The sequence below is a fragment of the Petromyzon marinus genome, chromosome 9 (assembly GCF_048934315.1).
Source record: "Petromyzon marinus isolate PM22_M1 ecotype Great Lakes invasive population chromosome 9, UKy_Petmar_22M1.pri1.0, whole genome shotgun sequence".
In the NCBI taxonomy this organism is placed as follows: domain Eukaryota; kingdom Metazoa; phylum Chordata; class Hyperoartia; order Petromyzontiformes; family Petromyzontidae; genus Petromyzon; species Petromyzon marinus.
The window spans coordinates 12,327,244-12,349,987 of NC_133675.1; the positions used below are offsets into that span (position 1 = coordinate 12,327,244).

The 22,744-nt window shown below is 45.8% G+C and overlaps 1 protein-coding gene across 1 annotated transcript in view; it reads left to right on the forward strand.

The window, feature by feature from the left end:
• LOC116940508 (protein shisa-like-2B) overlaps positions 1 to 16,995 on the forward strand; it is a 47,494-nt gene extending 30,499 nt beyond the window's left edge. Inside the window, exon 4 of the mRNA XM_032950421.2 lies at positions 14,737 to 16,995. Within this exon, the coding sequence (XP_032806312.1) occupies positions 14,737 to 14,963 (227 nt within the window). The 3' untranslated portion in view covers positions 14,964 to 16,995. The remainder of the gene's footprint in view (positions 1 to 14,736) is intronic.
• Positions 16,996 to 22,744: the final 5,749 nt, after the last annotated feature.

Here is a 22,744-nt window from a genome sequence, read left to right on the forward strand (position 1 = left end):
CAGAGCCCATTTCTTTACACAGCTCACTGAAGATGCGGTGCCTCAGAGCACTTTTTCGCACATAGTTCACACATTCCACCACAGTTTTTAATACTTCTGCCATTTTTGGAGGTAAGGTTTTTGTTGCCAACGCATGCCTGTGCAGAATACAATGCGTCACAATGATGTGTGGTGCATCGGCCTTTACTAGCGCACCAAAACCAGACTTTCTTCCCAGCATGACTGGAGCTCCGTCCGTACAAACTGCAGAAACCATATCCCATGAAAGATTGTTGTCTCTGAAGAAGTCATCCACAAGCTTCTTCACATCGGCTGCCTTCGTTGTTGTTGTAAGAGGCTTACAAAATAAAAACTCTTCTTTTATCATGTCGTCTTTCACATAGCGTACAAAAACAGCAAGCTGGCTTAGATCAGAAACGTCTGTGGTTTCGTCGAGTTGAAGGCTGAATTTTGCCGGGCTTGAAATCAGATCCGCGACTACTTGAGCCAAGATGTCTTTACTCATGTCTTCTATTCTGTCACTGACGGTGTCATTTGAAAGGGGAATTTGGGATAATTTACCTTCGGCCGCTGTTCCGAGTATCAGATTCGCCATCTTTAATGCAGCTGGTTTCACAAGTGTTTCACCAATGGTGTGTGGCTTGCCCTGCTTTGCGATCAGGTAAGCAACTTCGTACGATGCTGTCAGGATCGGTTTGTTAACAGGTACAAATCCAAGAGCAGGCAGAGTGGCCCTTTCATCGAATCTGGCTCTCTTCACCCTGAATTCAGCAAGTGTTGTGTTCTTGTATTCCCCATCTCCATGCAGCTTCAAGAAGTGTTCCTTTAGTTTTGCCGGTGCAAGACTAGAGTTGCTCAACTTGGCGTTGCAAATCATGCAGATAGGACGCTCACTCCCATCACGTTCCGTGATACATGAGAATCCATGTTGTACATATTCGTCCGACCACTTTCTTCTTTTGCCCGACATAGTTAGTATGGATAAAATATTAAAGAAATCACACGACGTACGACAACAACAGTCACACGTTGACTACTGAGTATGCACTAAATTCCCCGCAGCGCTGATTGGCCAAGCAGTGTAGCATGATCATCTGCAGCTAGTGATGGCCAAGCGGGCCGTGTGTGTCATCACAAATTTACACAATAATTCAAGTGTGTCCGGACCTCCGTGGCGGGGGCTCTGCCGAACCCCTGAGATCGACTCACCGAACCCCTGGGGTTCGATCGAACCCAGGTTAAGAACCACTGCTCTAATGCTTTCAAGCGATCGATTCCAATTCAATGAAACTGCGCTTACTCTATTAAATAGTACTAGACTGCCTTCAACTTTTATGAACGACTGGGTGTTTAAGGTTAGCGATTTGTCGTATTATCTGGCTGAATAGCAAATGAAAAAATACAATAACTTTACTATGCAAGTGAAAAATTTGTGTTTTAATATTTGTATTTTTTATTTTATTTATGGCCCCTTTTTAACAAATGCTACAGGCCCCGCACTAGCTTAATCCGGCACTGCTCTAGATTATAATTGCAATGCAGGAAGTGTACCCATCTCCTTCAGCGTGTCCCAGAGGAGTCGCAATCTTGTTCAGCCGTGCAAATCACACAGCCGTAGCCAGAGGGTTATATTGCGGTAGATTGTGTGATGATTACAAATTAATGCCAAGCGTACAAAGATATTACACCGAACTCTCGATCTAACAAGGTGACACTTTGATTTGTCTTCAGTTGGAGCTCAATTGCGTACTAAATAAATGTTGAATGTGTAAACTGCAATGGCAGGCATATCTTTTTTTTAATTGAACAAAACCTTACATTGGATACAGTATTACACCGGTTATGACACCGCGCTACGAACTCAATTACCTATATTTTATTCAGAGAACACCAGCGACGATTGATATCTGAACCATTCCCTAGTATACCCTTCACCCACCCGCACTAACTAGCGCGGTGAGGAACGGCCAAAACAACCCCCATGGCTTACACAGCATGGGGGAGACCTTCATCTAGACGTGAATTGACAAAACGGCTGTAAATTAATAGTCCGGTCATACCTTTCCCAAGGATTTTTTTTTACTTAGAGGTACGTTTTCCGGATCACGGGGGTGATGTTTCGGCTGTACGTGGTTTGACGCTGCTAAGATTCTCATCTTAGCGTCGGCAAGGAGTGCGCGGTTTGCTTGTGGTGGGCTAAGAGATGTTAACTCCCTCGCCTGCTACACAGGAAGTCGTGGGTCCGATCACGACCCGTGACGCCTGCTGTATATTTGGAGTTTGCGCGTCTCTCTCTTCGTGGTCTCGTGGATTTTTCTCCGGGTCCTCCGGTTTTCCCCTCCGCATTTAGAAACGTGCGTTTAGAGCAATTAGGCTGCTATAAATTGTCCACGTCATAAGCCACCTCGCTGAGCTGTCATGTGCGGCCAGGTCGCTTCTGAAAAAGAGCTCTATAGCTCAGTGGGCCTTACCTTTTAAAAGCAAATATATAACAAAATAGTTGTACTGCGTATGAATATCTCGTCGCAATCCTCTCTCCCCAGAACGCTCAATCGGTCTCACTCCACAAGTAGGCGCCCTCCATCACCCCCACTAAACATCACCATCATCATGACCATCATCATTCTTCCTTGTAAGTCAAATAAAACAATTCATCCATAATAGAGGTTTTTGTTGGGGTTAGATCGCATAAATATATAAATGTGTCTTTAAAACCCGCCACCGCCCGACACAGCCAACTACGTAGTAAGGGTTGTCACGTAAACAGAACGTGACCAATTCGTCACTAGTACAGCACACCGGTGTGTTGGAGAGCTAAGCCCGCAACATTTACAATCTGAGTACGACGTTTCGCCAGTAATTACAACTAGCTTCATCAGGCAACAGCCAGATTTGTGGAGAAGTCTAACTGTTTCGTTCCTTATATAGAGGCGTAGATGTGGTGACCACGCTTCTGCGCTCTCGCGCAAAGTTGGGGGGTAGGGGGGGATTACTGAGTTAACGTACATTATGCATGCGCATTATGGTCAGCCCTTAGATCTTGTCTTTCCTGTCTTTTGTGTATGAAAATAGCCGTACCAACGGTAATCCCTATTGAAGTATGCTGCCCTTTATAGGCATGCATTTAAAGAATGTATTATTTGATGATTAGCTTCCACGCAGCACTAAGACCGTAGCTATCCGAACGGTTAAAGTTATTTTGATTTCTTTAAATTTAGATAGATTCTCTAATTAGTCTTGGCCAGTAGTAGCTAGTTTTGCACAAAATTTCAACATTATCAAAACCAATTGAGTGTCCTCGTTGGTACGCGTGTTCTGCTACTGCTGACTGTTGCATTCGGGATAATTTAATATTTCTCTGATGTTATTTTGGTCTCGTGCTGACCATTCGTCTTGTTTGCCCAACATAACATTTACCACACGTGCAGTTAATCTTGTACACACCTTCTGTTGATAGCTTCGGTAATACATCTTTTGTACAAGATATTAAATTATGTATTCTATGTACCGTGCCAAATCTGACTCGGATGTTTTGTTTTTCCAAACATCTGGCTAGTTTATCAGTTACTCCCGTTGGTGGTCAACACGTCTACGCCTCTATATAAGGAACGAAACAGTTAGACTTCTCCACAAATCTGGCTGTCGCCTGATGAAGCTAGTTGTAATTACTGGCGAAACGTCGTACTCAGATTGTAAATGTTGTGGCTTGGCTCTCCAACACACCGGTGTGCTGTACTAGTGACGAATTGACATGTACCGTTTACATGACAACCCTTACTAGTTGGCTGTGTCGGGTGGTGGCGGGTTTTAACGACACATTTATATATTTACGCGATCCAACCAAAAAAAACCTCTATTATTGATATCGGTCGCGAAAGCCGACGTGTGAACACATTCAGGTTGACTTTTTTTTTAATTCGTCTTATGCCCTACTTTTTATTTTATTTTCCATGTATGTTGTTTGTATATGTTGTTGTATGATGACGAGGAAAACCACGGGGAATTTGAAGTTAAACAAAGAAGGAGGGGGTGATAATTTCGAACTCGGCAAACGCAACCCTATTTCCCCATATCATCTATTATTTTTCGAACGCGGTTTTGCCCGAAAACGGCATTTTCCAGGAACGTAACTCCCCCCCCCGCCACCACCTTGGTTTGACGAGGTATCACTGCATCACTAATCATTATTTTGGGACGCATTCCAGCGTAATGTATTCAATAAACTATATCTTCTCATATCAATAACATGAATCCCTTCGATGGTAAGGGGCCGTCCATAAATGACGTCACGCATCTGGGTGGGGGGGGGGTCAGACATTTGTGACGATGTGTGACAATGGGGGGGGGTGGGTTTGAGAAATGTGACGTCACATGAAAATGCGCAACTTTAAATAAATATAGACAACATGTTCTACTTAATTAAATAGACTTTTTGATAAATGTTTTCTCCTACAACATCAGAGCACAGCTTGATAAATGTTTTCTCCTACAACATCAGAGCACAGCGGCACATTAACTACGCACTACAATGACAATAGTTTAAAGCCATTTGAAGAATGTTTTATATATTTTTTTGGGGGGGGGGGGCAGAGCTTTGTGACGTCATATTTGAGGGGGGGGGGTCTGACTTTTTGTGACACCGTGTGACGAGGTGGGGGGGTAAAAAATTCGTCCAAAATCGCGTGACGTCATTTATGGACGGCCCCCTAATGCCTTGGCAACACGGACAGGTCGCCATGTGCTGGTAGCCCACTCGTGACCATTGTCCATCACTCTCTCCTTCGCCTCTCTACGTTTTGTAATTCCCAGATCGAAACAATCTTCCATCCTACCCACTGATTCCCAATCCCAGGCAATCTTCGAGTATATCACGGGACCTTGTTTGCCAGCATCAAAGAATGAGAAGTTAGAATGGGTTTTACCCCTTTCTGGCAATAAAACAGGTGTTAAGATGTTCAACCATGCCCTGATAATATACGCATTCTTCTTTGAAGAAGGTTGTCTCTGGTGTAGGCCAATGAGTTTCAAAGATAGTGCACATAATTATCAGAGCATGTTTGTTTGTTTACATTTTCAACACAAATACGTGTGGTCAGTGCCGGATTATCTGAGTAGCAACAGTAGCTACATAATGCTACGGGGCCCCGCACTTTCAAGGGCTCCGCGCTAAATGCTTTCAAGTTATCAATTCCAGTTCAGTGATTCTGCACTTGCTCTATTACTATAGTACTGTACTGCCTTCAACTTTTTGGAACGACTGAGTGTTTAAGGATAGCTATTTGTCGTATTATCTTGCTCTATAGCAAATGAAAAAATAAAATTACTTTACTATGCAAGTAAAAAAATGTATTTTTATATTTACATGTTTTTTTATATATATTTAGGGCCCCTTTATAATATACAGTGAGGGAAAAGAGTATTTGAACCCCTGCTGAATTTGCACGAAATGATCAGTCTATAATTTTAATGGTAGGTTTATTTGAACAGTGAGAGACAGAATAACAACAACAAAATCCAGAAAAACGCATGTCAAAAATGTTATGATTGATTTGCATTTTAATGAGGGAAATAAGTATTTGACCCCTCTGCAAAACATGACTTAGTACTTGGTGGCAAAACCCTTGTTGGTAATCACAGAGGTCAGACGTTTCTTGTAGTTGGCCACCAGGTTTGCACACATCTCAGGAGGGATTGTGTCCCACTCCTCTTTGCAGATCTTCTCCAAGTCATTAAGGTTTCGAGGCTGACGTTTGGCAACTCGAACCTTCAGCTCCCTCCACAGATTTTCTATGGGATTAAGGTCTGGAGACTGGCTAGGCCACTCCAGGACCTTAATGTGCTTCTTCTTGAGCCACTCCTTTGTTGCCTTGGCCGTGTGTTTTGGGTCATTGTCATGGTGGAATACCCATCTACGACCCATTTTCAGTGCCCTGGCTGAGGGAAGGAGGTTCTCATCCAAGATTTGACGGTACATGGCCCCGTCAATCGTTCCTTTGATGCGGTGTATGTGCTTTCTTGAGCAGGGGGACCTTGCGGGCGCTGCAGGATTTCAGTCCTTCACGGCGTAGTGTGTTACCAATTGTTTTCTTGGTGACTATGGTCCCAGCTGCCTTGAGATCATTGACAAGATCCTCCCGTGTAGTTCTGGGCTGATTCCTCACCATTCTCATGATCATTGCAACTCCACGAGGTGAGATCTTGCATGGAGCCCCAGACCGAGGGAGATTGACAGTTCTTTTGTGTTTCTTACATTTGCGAATAATCGCACCAACTGTTGTCACCTTCTCACCAAGCTGCTTGGCAATGGTCTTGTAGCCCATTCCAGCCTTGTGTGGGTCTACGATCTTGTCCCCGACATCCTTGGAGAGCTCTTTGGTCTTGGCCATGGCGGAGAGTTTGGAATCTGATTGATTGCTTCTGTGGACAGGTGTCTTTTATACAGGTAACAAGCTGAGATTAGTAGCACTCCTTTTAAGAGTGTGCTCCTAATCTCAGCTCGTTACCTGTGTAAAAGACACCTGGGAGCCAGAAATCTTTCTGATTGAGAGGGGGTCAAATACTTATTTCCCTCATTAAAATGAAAATCAATTTATAACATTTTTGACATGCGTTTTTCTGGATTTTCTTCTTGTTATTTTGTCTCTCACTGTTCAAATAGACCTACCATTAAAATTATAGACTGATCATTTCTTTGTCAGTGGGCAAACGTACAAAATCAGCAGGGGATCAAATACTTTTGTCCCCTCATTGTATGTTACAGGCCCCGCACTAAATTTTGCTTTAAAGCTTTCGTGACTGCAGGGATTCATATTCTTGGTTCTTTCTGTAAAGTCACGTAGAAGGGAAACAATAAAATAATAAAAATATAAAACAATAAAATTATCACGACGTTTCGACTGCAACACAAGCAATCATCATCAAATGTGAAAAACACAACAAGAAAATTTGAAATGCCACTTTTTTCAAATTTTCTTGCTGTGGTTTTCACACCTGATGATGATTGCTTGTGTTGCAGTCGAAACGTCGTGAGAATGTTATTGTTTAATATTTTTATTATTTTATTGTTTCCCTTCTACGTGGTGACTTTACCGAAAAAAACAAGAATATGAAGGCCACGCACTAGTTTAATCCGGCACTGCGTGTGGCGAATGCAGACTTGATTCCTTCCAAAAGGTATCTATTTAGGTGTTTGAACATCTTAACACCTTGACTTAAAGCTTTCGTGACTGCAGAAATTCATATTCTTGGGTCTTTCGGTAAAGTCATCACGTAGATAGGTTCAAAGAAAATAACAAAAAAAACTAAATAACAAAAAACTGTTTTATTTGAACCTATCTACGTGACTTTACCGAAAGACCCAAGAATATCTTAACGCCTGTTTTATTGCCAGGAAGGGTTAAAACCTATTCATATTCATCAATCTTCTCGTATATCAGTGGATGGCAGTGTGCTTCTTCGTTCCAGGCAATCTTTGACATTATTGAGCCATTTGCCTTGTACATCCTCTCGTCCTTGTGAAAGGGCGTCCACACGAGGTGATCATCGGTTCACGGCTTCACTTAAAACAATCCCTCAAACGACAAACGCACACGCACTTGCAGGCAGCCGTCTCTCCCAAGAGCCTCGAGCTCTCGTCAACGGCCCTCCTTTATAATCCCCTTTCGATCTTTCTGGAAGCTTCCAGCAAGTTCCTTCTCATCTTCTCCGTCTCCTCCTCTCCAACAACCGAGTCCCTTGGCCTCTTTCTCCACATCTAACTCTCCCCTCCGCCTTTCCTTTCTCTTGTCTCGCCAAATCTCTGCCCCCTCCCCCGGTCCTCAGCCAATCCCCTGCTTTCTCCTGCACGGCCGTGTTCCAGCCGCCTTTGTCCGGATGTTGAACTTCTTTCGCACCATACGTAGCCAACCGTGCCTACGAACCGCTTACACCACCCTCAACGTCTCCTTACATAACCTCCACGCTTGTTCCACCGTTGTTACTGTGACAGAAGGCTGTTGAGAAAGCTCTCTTTTGTCAAAGCTAATGTGCACAAAGTGACATCGCCTCTGTTTGATCATGTCTGCAATGTCCCCTATTTATATGTAGGTATTTTATTGATCTCACTATTCGTGTCTCTTCTGGTTAATTCGACTATCTATCTAAGTGCTGCACTGTTCTTACTGTGCTTTGTTCTTCTGGCCGTGATCTTCATAACACAACACACAGGAGGTGGTTATCAATAAGTCAAATTGTTAAAGTTTGGTCGTATTCCACGATATACCCTTTCTGGTCAGTATTTTACTGAATAATTAGACCCATTAGCTTCTCATCAGACATGTGAATTGTCTAAGATGATCATAGATAACTGAATCGTGGACACTTTACAGGTCAATCGCATGAGCAATCTGGATTTAGAACACGTTAATGCACCATGGAATACAAACTGTCAAATTTACGTGAAAGACAAATTAAATCCATTGCCATTATGCCTGCTTTTTGAAGACTGGGTATTTAATTTATTGGAAACTGATAGAATCATGCATGCTCGCACTTATCCAAAGCTTATTCTGAGATATCTAGACATGATCAAAACCATTTATAAAGAACTGAGGACTAATCTGATTCGAAGCTTTCGTGACTGCAGGAATTCATACTCTGGTTCTTTCGGTAAAGTCACGTAGATAGTAAAATAGCTTATAGATCGCGACGTTTCGATCGCAACACAAGCACTCGTCTTCAGGTGAAACAATACAGCAGGCGGACTGCTGAGGCAGGAAGAAATGTAGCGAGAGAGCTACTGCAGCCAAAGGTTATATAGGTTTGAGGTGGGTACAACCCAAGGGTAAGTGGGCGGGGCTAGAGATGGAATTTGCAAGTCAATGTAAGATCGCAGAGCTGGGTATACCTCGGCTAATCAGAGGGGGGAGGCAGGGGAGGGGGAGGGGCTGCCGTAACGGGCGAGAGGGTGGGGGTGACATTCAAAGAGGGAACAAGGTGAGAGAGAGAGAAATAGAAAAAAAGAACAAACGTAGAGATGTAATGCAACTCAGAGAGTCGGCCAACACAACAGTTAACACTTTACCTGGTTGATCAACGTCCTTCCAAAGGTTTCTAAATTTGCATTCAACTTCTCGGTTGATGTCATGTCTGAGTTGTGTGGAAATCCTCCCCGTAGAGGCGGTCCGCCTGCTGTATTGTTTCACCTGAAGACGATTGCTTGTGTTGCGATCGAAGCGTCGTGATCTATTCGTTATTTTTTCTATCGACGTGACTTTACCGAAAGCACCAAGAGAAGTTGACATCGATAATTATAATTCGCACGTTGTTGACGATAAATTAAAGCGGGTATAAAACAATGCTGAAGATAAATTAGATGATGTAATGACGATGAATGAAGCTGATAACGATGCCGCGGCCGTGATTCACCATCCCTTACCTCCAAAATTAAATCAACTATTTGGTGATGCTGCGTTGGCAGTGGTGCTTTACGCACAAATAACAAACTCAACACATTCGTCAATAATACTGCCTCAAACTGAAAAATAAATAAATATATAATAGGCGATGCTTTGAGCTATTTCCTCTTGTTTAACAGGACAGAGGCCAAAGTACACACCCGACTGGGTCCTCGTTAAAGGCAGAGTCACTGTTGATACTTACAATGGATGAGAAATGAACTGAGGTTCGTGCTGTTGTAGCACAGTTTACAAGCCACAACCTCCCACATATACACACACACACACGTACATTTAAAAGTTATTGTATTGACAAAGGGCCGTAACATTATTATTATTAATGATAAACGGGGGGGGGGGGGATAAAAACGATTTCAGCCCATTATAAAGGCTTCAAAAACAACAGCGCCTCGATTGCCAGTCAAAGTGCTGACAGCGTAGTTGTGAAAAAAAAAGTGTTTCCATCCTGCCTCCAAAATCCAACCGACTCTGGGCCATTCTGAAATTGCGGCACAAACATTTTGTCACGCATGAATTGCAGAACAATGCTCAACGGATTCAGTATTCTGCAACAAACGTGGCGGACTAGCAGGAGAAAGAGAGAGAGAGAAAAAATATGCCCATGAATCAGGTTCGCCAGATTGAATGCAAAGTAAAGTACGTGGGCGTGGGCAGGAGGACACTTTCCTAGAAATGATCATTGGATGATGGATGATGAGGCTGCTGAGGAGGTGGCAGCTAAAGGAAGGCAAACACGCCGAGCAAAATGACCATCCACGCAGCGAGGGTGACCAGATCAGCTCACGTGCAGGAGCGATGTGGATTGGGGCGCTGCAGCATGATAAGGGATGGCATAGGTGTACGGAGGCCTTCATCCAGCAGCTGATAGAGCAGAGCTGCTGACGTTTGTATAACAATGTAATGTGTAGCAGTGGAAATGGCATAATCATTGCGCACTGCCTTCTCTATATGCCTTTCGTTAACCGTAACATTGTATTTTACTTTTATACAATTCTGTTGCTTTGTCCAGACAATCAATCTTTATAGGCCACACTTTCTATTAAGGCACAGCGATGTTTGCCTATCATCCTTTCATTTATAAAAGCATCCTGCATTTAAATGCCATCAGCTCAGCACTTTAGCTACACAATGTCTCCTGAATCGTAAAGGAGGCGGGAGATTGCAAACATAGGCATTGTCAATATTGGCCATATAGTAAAATACCTTTTTTATAGATCCATCGAGAGCAGGATATTGGAGAATGGGGACAAATCACTTGACAATTCAGCCAGCAATTTTAGCACGATTGGCTCTCTAGTTTCAGAATAGTGGGTGAAAAAAAACACATTGATGTCCCTAATTGTCAAGCTTTGATCAATGAGGAAATCTAGTTTAACAATAATATCGATACTCGCACGATATATTGATTCATTTAAATAGTGTTTATGTTAATCATTGAACAGGATGTCGTTGGTATATATATAAACTCGACAGTAGCCATGACCTATCCACTGCTGGAGAAAAGACTCCCCAAGTCTTTGCCATGTCTTAGGGTCTACCCCAGTGTTCTTCATTGCGAGGCCCGTGGGCCACTGACGGCCCCTGGTGGCCTTAGGTGTGGCCCCTGACGTGCGGCCCCCCACAATACACAACACGTGACACCACCCCCCCCCCCCCCCATCATCGTCATCATCGTGCTGCTGTCAAACCCCATTGGTTTCAAGCGTGTCGAGGCCCTCACACTCTGATGATGATTTATCGGCAAAAGTGCCCCCCCCTCCATCCCCCCCCTCTTAAAATGTGTGAACAACAGTGCTCGAGCGCCTGCACATGAGTTGACCTCATCACTTCCTTTAATTGTGCGACGTCTGTCGGTGTTATTCCAAGTGCACACATCTCCACGCTTCCTTTGTGCACCCTTGAGCCTTTGTTACATTCTCTTTATCAACGGAACAACATCACGTTGCCAATGTCACGCGTCTGTAACATGAGTAATGTTGTTAGTGTACTATATGTAGTAGCGTATTGAGTCGTAATTTTGCTTGAACGAACGGCACGTTTGTTTCCCATTACCTTGAGCGGGTTTGGATAATTGAGCCCTGTCGCCCTCCTAGCACAATCAGGCACACGATTGAAAAGTTTGCACGCGCATCGTTACGTTCGTTTGTCTTTGTCTGCAGTCGGATGCATCGCTATGCTCTTACCCTGGCTTTTGCTTTGAACTTAAGTGGCACGTGAATTCAAACGTGAATAATTCCTTATGGTGTGAGAGGGCTTTTACTCGGTGCCAGGTGAATATGCTTACGTGAAATGCGGTGAGGCATTCCCTACCAAGGATGCACTTTTGATGTTAGTAACCAAACAATTTGAGGCATGTTCTTAAGCAGGCCATTACGTGAAATTATGTACCTTTTTTTCCAACCTTTTGACTCATTACCGCTCGACTTATATTTTACCTAAATATTGTCAATTTAAAGCTTTCGTGACTGTAGGGATTCATATTCTTGGTTCTTTCGGTAAAGTCACGTTGTTGCTGTCCGTGGTGCTAACGTTAAGAAGAAACCGCCACTTTTTTCAAATGTTCCTGCTGTGGTTTTCACACCTGATGATGATTGCTTGTGTTGCAATCGAAACGTCGTGAGAATTGTATTGTTTTATTTTCATTATTTTATTATTTCCCCTTTTACGTGACTTTACCGAAAGAACCAAGAATATACATATTGTCAGTTAAGTATTTCATCACTCTTCTGGTTAGCTTGACCTTCACAAAGATCAGAAAGTGTTTATACATATTTTTTTATACGTTCATTCATCTAAATGTATGCATGTGTGCTTTTGCGTCTATGTGTTGTTATGGATATTAAACATTACATGTATTAACCTGCGTTAACAGGGACATTACTGCGCTCAATTTAGACGATCGCAAAGGTCTGTTCAGGTAATTTATATGCATGACGTTTCAGCCACTTGTCACTTCACTGAGATTAATCTGTCACAAAATTAATTCAGGTGTCAGAAGCGTGTGGATGTTTATTGTCAGTGATTTCTACCCATATTCAATCTATGTCGTATGTTACTATATGTATGTATGTTGGACTTCTTTCGCACTATGCGTAGCCCATAGTGCCAATCGGAGGTGCTAATCGGAGCACAACAAACTAAACACAAAAGGCAGTTCTAAAATAAATGAGTTTTTAATCGAAATTTTAACGTGGCATTGCAATAGGAGCCTTAAATATGCTCCCTACAATGGCTCCAAATTGACACCTATGCCTTCGAGTCTCATCGCAGGCAAATCTGTGGCAGGACCTTGTCTAAAGGGGGCATAAACACTTAGGCATGACATGGTCAATGTTAAATGAACTTCACACAAATGTTCAACAGATTTGCTTGTGCCTGTCATGCATCCTGCCCGAGCTCTCACCTCGTGTATCGGAGGAAAGGCCGCGACGACAGTCGGTGAATTGCCACCGGTGGTAAATATTTGTACCAACATTGTTGTGATGCCACGTGGGGCTGACAGCTAGTCGGTGTCTTAAAACATCGCCCCACCACCTTCCTAAGTGCACCGTGGTTGGAGCGCCAGGATTCAATGCACGCAATGCATATGTAGTGCCTTCTATGAAACATGTGTGCAGCATGGTGTGTGTGTGTGCGAAACACAACGACGGTTCCCATGATGACACTGCTTGTAATTACTAGAAAAACGTCGTGCTCGAATTGTTAATGTTGTGGGTTTACTCTCCAACACACCGGGTGTGCTGCAGTAGTGTCGTGTACTAATTTAGAGACACTAGTAGGAGGCGTTATCCCTCTTGTTTATTCCAGCTCTCACAGCCATAGGGGATAACTCCATACCGGGTCGGGACAGCCAACACGCTGCCAGACCCACAGCTTGAAGAGGCGAAGACCACGACGACAGCAGCACGACGAGTTCCATTCCCGATGGCAGCAGCCCCGACTGTGGGTCGGAGCTCGCCTTTTATTCTCCCCAGCGTGGCGAGGCTCCGCCCTCGGCCACGCACCCTTCTGGATCCCCCAGAAGGCTCCGGGCTTGGCCCACGTGTCCAACTGGTAGAACGCGCTGCTACCCCTAATCGCATTGTCTACCAATTTCCCAGCGCCACGTGCTACAGTGACTCATTCAATGTCACTACACTAGTAACAAATTGGCATGTTTTGTTTTCCTGACAAACCTTACTAATTCGGTGTGTCGGTTGGTGGCGGGTTTAATGACACATTTATATTCCGAAAACCTCTTATGGATAATATTGATCGCAAAATCCTACTACGTTTTCAACCATAATCGAGGAAGTCGCGAGTTGTGCACCGAATAATTCCGCAATGAGCTGGAGTGCAGAAAACATGCCGCTCGAATCAACTCAATGCCAAGACATTTCATTCAAGTCGTATGGCAGGAAGGATCGTCTCGAACTCCACATTGCTTTTCATCAGCTTGAGGGCTATTGTAGAGGGTTAAACATCCAGGTTGAAGGTTATGCTCTAGCAGATCGAGTCACTTTAAAAGGAATGCAATCACAACATTTCCATTTGTATTGTTAAGTACATCATGATAGCATTTTGTAAAGAGAGAGAAAATAAATCACAATAAAGGGTCTTAATGAGCAGCATTTAAATTTTTGGTGTACGGTATTGGGAAATATTTTGCCATCAAGAGAGACGAATATTGAAAGTAACGTTTAAACTTCATTTAGAACAGTAGGTGAATAATTATAAATAAGAGAATACATAAGGCAGGCATTAAGGTAGTATGATTATTTATGGTATATAATTGGGGTTTAACAATGGCATATTGCTTTGCACACTTACACTATTAATCAAGTGACCTGAGTTCAATTCATGGCCATGGCTAACAGCGGTGAGTGAGCTGGTCTCCGTCCTTCGCTGACATGCACTGACTAGCATAGCGAAGTAACGTTGGGATAAAGGCCTTCATCCGGCAGTGGATTTAAAAAAGGCAAAACCATTCATATGACAATTTAAAGAAATGAGGAAATGTAAAAAAGAGATATTTAGGTAATATTCCATTAACATTTGGTATTTTCATAAAGTCATACTCCAAAATATCTAGCATTGGTATGCACCAAAGTTTTACAATACGGTGCTTGAAGACGACCATCGCCAGAGCATCATTCAAAATGTGTTGATTATCTGTCAATTGTGCGTATGTGTACAGTTTTATGCAATTGACGTACACACCTGTATGTTGCGACGACCAGCAACACGTTCAAATTAATCGACGGCCGTGACCTTTGACCGCGCCTCCATCGTCGTGTTACAGAGGAGAAGCGGCGCGCCAACCCGGAGCTGGGGGACTTCAGCGCGTTTAGCGGCGGCGCGGCGAGCGTGAGCCACGCGAAGTCCCACGGGATCCTCTTCGTCTCCGAGGTTCTCAAGTCGGACACCACGTCCACCAAGATGGAGATGGTGCTGGAGGAGGCGGCCGTCATTCCGCTGGGGGCCGTGACCGTCCCCTCCCCGGCCCACTGCTGCACGGCAAGGAAGTGACCCCCCAGTATGCGCGCGCGGCTGTGCTCGTCTCTCTGCATTCCTATTCGTTCGGTCTTCGCGCCGCTAGCTGCCGTATTTTCTCTCATACCCACTTTTCCACTGGCACATCTGAGCTGCGCCAGCGCGGGGCCCTCGCAGCGCTGGGCGGTTTTCCGGGATAATTTTTGGCGAGACTGAGCTAGAACCAAAACCTCGAAACGCTGGCCTCGCAAGGCTATACGAGTCTGACTTGGGACAGGGTTATTCATTTCCTTCGTACATCGTGTCATGTGCAAGCCATGCTGCTGATGTCGCCACATGTTCGTTGTGTTTGATGTCAGTGGCACGGCTCTTGATTCTGCAGTTCAAAAGCAACCTGGCTGCATTGGTGCGGGCTCTGCATGGCCCTATTGTACGATCGAAAATAGGTTTCTCTTTCAGTTGTTGTTCTGCAACAATGTTCTCCTGGGTAGTTTATTTTTCTAAAATTTTCGTTACTTGATTTCAGCAGCATTTCGTTTTCGTATGGGTTCAAATATGGTTTCGTTGCTTGGTTTTGTGACAGGGGCAGAACCGGTGACCTCGGAGTTGGTCCATCACACAGATGACATTGGCAACCATTAACATATGTCAACTCATGTTGCATATAATTCCTGTGATTTTTTTTATTACCGTAATTTTCTGATGCAAACTGTCCATGTTGCTGTGAGCCATGGCAGAGTTTTGGCGAAATCAAATGCATTTCAAACAAGTATAAACATTAATTACAGCTGGATATTTAATGACCACCCTAATGTATTGACAAATTGCAGTCATGCATTTGGAAGACAATGCCCTGCATAAAGTCTGCCACTGAATAGAGAATTTACTGGACACTCTTTAAACGTTCACCAAACGAATACGAAAATACCGTTTTCTTAACTGAATTGAGTTTGCAGAGCCACAGTCATTGTTAAAAACACTAGCAGATTATTCTTCAAGCTGGACAATTTAGCGTTTTGTGACAGACAAAATTGTGATAATTGTTACAAAGAATAAAACAAATATGTGGTCTATGTTTTTTTATTTTGTACTCCCGTAACATTCGGCGGCACAACATTATTTTTAGTATGATAATGATGACAGTAAATCCAGAATAATAACCCGTGGCAATTATCTCAGTTCACATTGAAAATATCGCACGCAGTCGTGAACATGGAATAAGCACACAAGTTGAACAGCTCATTCATATGCTACGGTTTATCCCATATTGAAGGCATTCGGGAGAGATTTTCTGTAAGATATTTCGCAACCTTGTGAGGTTCTGCTAGCTTTATTTTATCCGACGGTAGGGTGCTGAGGGGGAAAATGCACATACAGTTCGATTAACTTATGCACTGTGTGTGAAGGGACACCTTCTAAAAAAATACCAATACAAATGTACCAATCTTTGAACTGTACTCAAACCCCATATGCTGCAGTGTCTAGACTCGAGAGAGGCCCTTAGTCGATTGTTTTTTTTTAGAGCACTCTGTATTCTCTGTGTTGAGAAACACAAACATGCAAACAACTATGTTGGTGATCGACAGAAACAATTTATGTTATTCCATTTGTGGCCAAAAATGTGGCTTGGACAATTCGATTAATAATAATTTGGATTTTCCAAGTGGTTTGTGTGTTGGAAAGTTTTGACCTAATTAATGGTGTGTTGTATTTGCTAAATATCCGAGCATTGTACCAATTTTAAAACAGTTCGTCGTGTGTTTGCTCAGTATGTCAATATTTTATTGGATAAATGTTTGCAATTAATTAGTGCATAATTTTTAAGTATCCGAGTGACAAATTGTCATTAATGTTACTCTAATCTTGCACTTAAAAGGTATTAGTAATGTGATAAAGGACAAACTTGGCTTCATATTTTTTTAAAAACAAAATCATGTTTTCTCTCCCTGAACGCTCCGTAATATCCCCTTTACACCCAAAGTTGTGCTTTGCAGTATTTTTACTTGTAGATACAATAATTGCATTTCTTCTGAAAAAGGAAATAAAATGTTTCTGTGGAGTTGTGAAAGTGCCAAGGTGATATTTGTTACAAATACAAAAAAAACGTTCACCATTTTTATTTGAACAAGAACATAATAACATAGGAAATCACAAAACAGTATCAAGATACAATATACACTACACATATTACTGCAAAACTGGATTTTCATGTCAGTCACGGGAGTTGTTTTGACCCATACTCTACTGCACCGTACTGCCCAGTTTAGGTTTGTAAAGAGAGTGGCCAGGACTGGCTCGGATATCACTCATCACTGATGTGAGCCATGGCTGGGAATCAAACTCAGGTCGCCAGGTTCAAAGTGTGGTGCACTAACCAATGGGCCACTGCCTCACGCCTAATAATAATAATATAAAAATGTTATTAAAGTATATCACACCTGATGATGATTGCTTGTGTTGCAGTCGAAACGTCGTAAGAATGTTATTGTTTTATATTTTTATTATTTTATTGTTTCCCTTCTACGTGACTTTACCGAAAGAACCAAGAATATGAATTCCTGCAGTTACGAAAGCTTTAAATCAAAATATATACATTCCGTTATAGAATGAAAACGCATTTTTTTGCATAGGCTTTCAAAACATATTCTGATTCATAATTTATCTCTTTTATGTGAGACAATTACCCCTCAACCACCCAACAGGACCAATCAAATCACATTGTCACGTGGTCAAGTATGTAAAGGCATTTTTTTTTAGCAAAACATGAATGTTAAAGGAAAGTACTTTTTTACGATTTGACTATCACAAAATTATAAATTTAAACGTGAAAACGTCAGAGTGGAATGCTGTATGATGAATTGGTTGCAGCAAATGAGTGATCATGTGTGGCTTTGAGCTACCTTCAGGATCCATAGATAAGTACTGATGGAATTCCTCGGCCCCGCCTTGGTTCTTATCATCGTAAAGCACACGTCCATTAAGGAATAGCATTCCACCTCTGACATAGTTTTTTTGAATTTGCTATATATTGTTAACGTTTATAGGACCGAGCAGTGGAGCTGAGCTTCAACATTTTTCTAGGAGTGCTGATTAAATAGGGGGACATGAGCATCCATCGCCAAGGGAGGAAGGCCGTTGAATAACCAAATGCCCCTTTCATCATACCTCTTGTTATATAACGTGATAATATTACAAATTTCAAGATTATATTTATCATCATCAGCCATGATCAATTACTTCCACGTGAAGGACTCCCCAAGCCATCACCATCTGTCCTGCAATGTAAGAATCCACCTAGCACCGAGAAACGATCCGATGTCATTATTCCATGTCCGTGGCGGACGTAACCCTTGGACACAGCTCCCTGCTTTGGCTTCCACTCCGTCGTTATCCTTGTCCACCGACCATCATCCCTTCCGGCGACATGGCCTGCCCAAGTCCCCTTATTCTTCTTAACAATCAATAAGTTCTCATAATAAAGGTTTTTGGGTTAGATCGCGTTATTTATAAATGTGTCGTAACCCTCCACCACCCGACACGGCCAATCAGCAAAAAAAGTGTCACGTTAACAAAAGACAAATAATTCACTACTTTAGCCCACCGGTGTGTTGAAGAGTGAATCCACAACATTTACAGTTTGAATACGACGTTTCGCTGGTAATTACGGTTTTAAAAATTGTATTTAGTATCTCAGTGGAGACAACAAAAAAACAAAACAAAGCAAAGACCGAGGGGCCACCCCCTCGCTCGCGCCATAAAGGCCCCGCTCGGCCACCGACCCATCCTCTGGACCAGAGTCACCCCTGCCACAGCACTGGAGGGGCAGCCTCCCCTTCCGGTCACGCACACCTTCACCCCCGGACGCCGGCGAGGCCCCACCCCCCCCGGCCGCCCTAGCCCACCCTGGGCAGCGGCCTCATCCATCTTTCCCTTGCGGCATCGCGCCCCATTTTCACCCGGTCCACCTCCCCCACCCTTTCCAACAATCTCCTCGCAACATAAGACGTCTCCAACGGGGACATCAGGGACCCCTCCAGCTCCTTCTTTCGCGCTTTCCACAGCGCCTCCTTCGTCGCTCCTATTACAGCCCACACCTGGTCCCTGTCCTCCCTCCCCACCCCCCGCAGCTCTCCCCACATGACGTCCCGTGCTATCACCCTCGACAGCGCGAAACGGGCCAGCAACGGCTTACTCCTCCTCCAGACCTCCTGGGCAAAAGGGCCACGCCACCATCACGTGCGATGGAGTTTCGTCCGCGTTGCAGCACCTCGGACACTTGGGGTATGCGCCATTTGGCAGCTGTACAAGAAACCCCGCGTCTCCAACTTGTCCCAGACAGCCAGCCATGACAGGTCCCTCTGCTCCTTCGTGAGCACTGCCGACAACACATTCCTCCAAATCTTCCCGTGCATCTCCCTCCTCGCACCGGCCACCTCGTCACAGGCCTCCTCCTTCTCCGCCGCAGCCCGCACCTCCCTGGGAGCCCACCGGCCCCCCCACCGGTTCAGGCCGTGCTGCCCGACCCAGCCCCCCGGCCAGTCCAAAAGGAGAGCTCCTTCCTATCTCAGTCATCCCGAGCCCCCGCAACCGCCACGTCAGCCGATACCTCATATAGCACGCTGCCTTGCCCCGCGGCTCCGCAGAGAAAAACAGCCGCAGCGCGTTGCAGACAAAAGTCGATTGCAGGGTAGACCCCACATTTGGGGCACCCCTCCCCCCATTCCCGACTTGCAGACACACCGCGGCCCTCCTTACTCTCTCCATCCCTCCCCCCCAGATAAACCTGAAAATCGCCGAGGTCAAGGCCTTAGCCTCCCTCCCACCTGGCGGGAAAACCTGCGCCAAGTAGTTTAGGGATGGTAGTATTTTTGTCGTTACCACCATAATTCTACCGGCCTTCGTGAGCCGCCTCCCAGCACACTTACCCAGACAGCCCTTTGCCTTCCTCACCCCCTTCTCCCAGTTATTTTCCCCCATCCTATCCCCACAGAAGAACACCCCCAGTACCTTTATCCCCTCTGTTTGTAGACTCAGTTCCGGCGGCCGACCCTCGAAAAGCCTCGAGTCTCCATAAACCATACGCTCACTTTTCCCCACACTAACCTTCAATCCGGAGGCCGCGCAGAACCTCCCCATTCCCTGCATTGCCCTCCATACCGATGCTACGTCCCTGCATAGCACAGCCACATCGTCCATGTAGAGGGTCACCTTTCCTTGCTCCTTGCTCCCCAGTATTACCACCCCCCCAATCCTCTGGTCATTCCTTATCATCTGCGCCAGAGGCTCCATGCACATGACAAATAGTACTGGGGACATCGGGCATCCCTGCCGCACCCCGAATCCCACTGGAATGATCCCGGAGCGTTCCCCATTTATCAGGAGCCTGGCTCTGAGCCCCCATAAAGTCGCTCCACCCACTCCACCAGGGGCCCACACACCCCCATCCTCTCCATCACCGCCAGCATGAATTCATGAGAGAGGCGGTCGAAGGCCTTGTCCAGGTCCAGACTTAGGATCCCCAACGGGCACCCCCTCTCTCTCTCGCCCTCAATCGCCTCCCTCAAAACCACCAAAGTGCCCGCGATCCTCCTCCCTGGGACCGCACACGTCTGGTCCGGCCCCACCACCTCACCCACCACCTTCCCTAGTCGCCCCGCGACTACCCTTGCCAAGATCTTATAGTCCGCATTCAGGAGGGTTATTGGCCTCCAACTTCCCAGGTCCCTACGGTCCCCCTTCCCTTTATAAATCAACGTGACCAGGCCCTCCCGCATGTCGTCCGGCACCCGCCCCCCCTCCAGAGTTTCCCTACAAATTTGCATAATATCCTCTTTCAGGAGTTCCCAGAATTTTATATAGAAGTCCGCTGGGATCCCGTCCGGGCCTGGGGTCCTGTTCTTGTTCAGCCCCTTCACCGCCCCTTCCACTTCTTCCCGTCGAATCCTCTCCTCTAGCGCCTCCGGGTTCTCAACCCTCTTCCCCAATGCCCCCAGCAGCTCCTCCCGCCGCCCCCCATCTATCCCTTTCCTCTTATACAAATCCCCATAAAAGTCTTCCGCTACACGAATCATCCCTTCCGTCGTCACCTGTCTACCCCTAGTAGGACTAACCAGCTCCCTCATTTCATTGTCTCCCTCCCTACCCACCTTAAAGAAAAATCTTGTACACTGTTCCCTATCCTCTGTTGCCCTGACCCTCGCCCTATACACTAATTGCCTAGTCCTCTTTTCCAGGACTGAGGCTACCCTCCCTTTCAGCTCTTCTATCCTTTCTCCCACCGGGAACCCTAGCTCTAGCAGTCTATACAGCCTTTGTAACCTAGCGTTCCACTGTCTCAATTCCCTACCCACTCCCTTCCTCCTACTATAACGCTGAAAGAACGTCCATATCCTACCCTTAATCTGCCCCCACCACTCCACCCTCGTGGGGAAGCACACCTGCAGCGTCCTCCAGCTGGTATATGCTCGCGTGAAATCCTCCGCCACCTCCTGATCCACCAGCAAGCCCACATTCATCTTCCACACACCCTTCCCCCTCTTCACCCCACCTGGGATCACAAGCCCCGCCACCACCATTCTGTGATCCGAGAGGGGAAAAGGTTCCACCCCCGCACTTCCCACATTCACCTTGTCGGAGACGAAAATAAAGTCGACACGTGACCGTGTGCCCCCACTCTTATCTGCCCACGTGAACCCTGGCCGTGTGCCATGCACCCTCCTGAACGTATCCACCATCCCAAAGTCCTCCATCAACTCCCTCAGTTTCCTGGAAGAGGAATCTAACTTCCTCCTCCCCTTTACTGACACCAGATCCGCCAGACACAACGGGCAGTTAAAATCGCCCCCCACAATGACCTGCCTCCTGGTGGCCAGTAGGCCCGCCAGGCACTCCCACACCTCCGTCCTGTCCATACATCGTACCGGGGCATACACATTTATCAGCCGTAGCTCCACACCCTGGTAAGATGCATCTACACAGAGGAGCCGACCCGATATTATTTCCTGGGTCCCTTCCACTCTCATTCCCCTTCTTCTTAGAAGGGTAACCACGCCTGTACATCTGTTCCCGTTGCTGCCAGACCAAATGTAGTGTCCCTTCCATTCGTCCAGCAGAGCCTCCGACCCTAGGGTATAGGGTAGGTGACATTCTTGGAGGAAAATTACGTCACGTCTGGTGATCTGCAGCCACTGCATGATTGCCCCTCTCCTTCCCTTCCCCTTCATTCCTCTCACATTAACAGATGCTACAGATATGTCCATGCCGAGGCGTACATTATTCCGTGTCGGACTCCGGTGTGCGCTCCCCCCGTCTGCCTTTGTCCGCCTTCTCCTTCACCTTTCTTCTCCCCTTCAACCTCCGGGGCTTCCCCCGGTTCAAACGTCCCCCCCCTTCCGCCCACCTCCACCCAGTTTCCCCCGAATCCAGCGAGGATCCTGAAAGGCTCGTATCTTGCTGGGGACTAGCTTATTTCAGGACTCTATCCAGCTTCCGTTTTCTCCCCCCCGAATCCTCCCATGCGTCATCCGCTTCTTCCTCCACCCGCTGCCCCTCCTCGCCCTCCTCCTCGCCCATCACCTCCGCCCAGTCCCCCACTGGGGTTTCCGAGTCCTCTTCTCCATCTCCCCTCCCCTCCTCCCCCCCCTCCCCCTCCAGTGGTGGTGGTGGTCCCTCCCCCACAGATCCCCCCCCCTCACCCTCCCCAGGGGGTCGTGGTTCCTCCACCTCCCCTTTCCCTTCCCCGCCATGCATCCGGCCCGCTTCCCGTCCGGCCACCTCCTCCGCCGCCTCCTCTACCTGTCCACTCCGACATGCCCGCA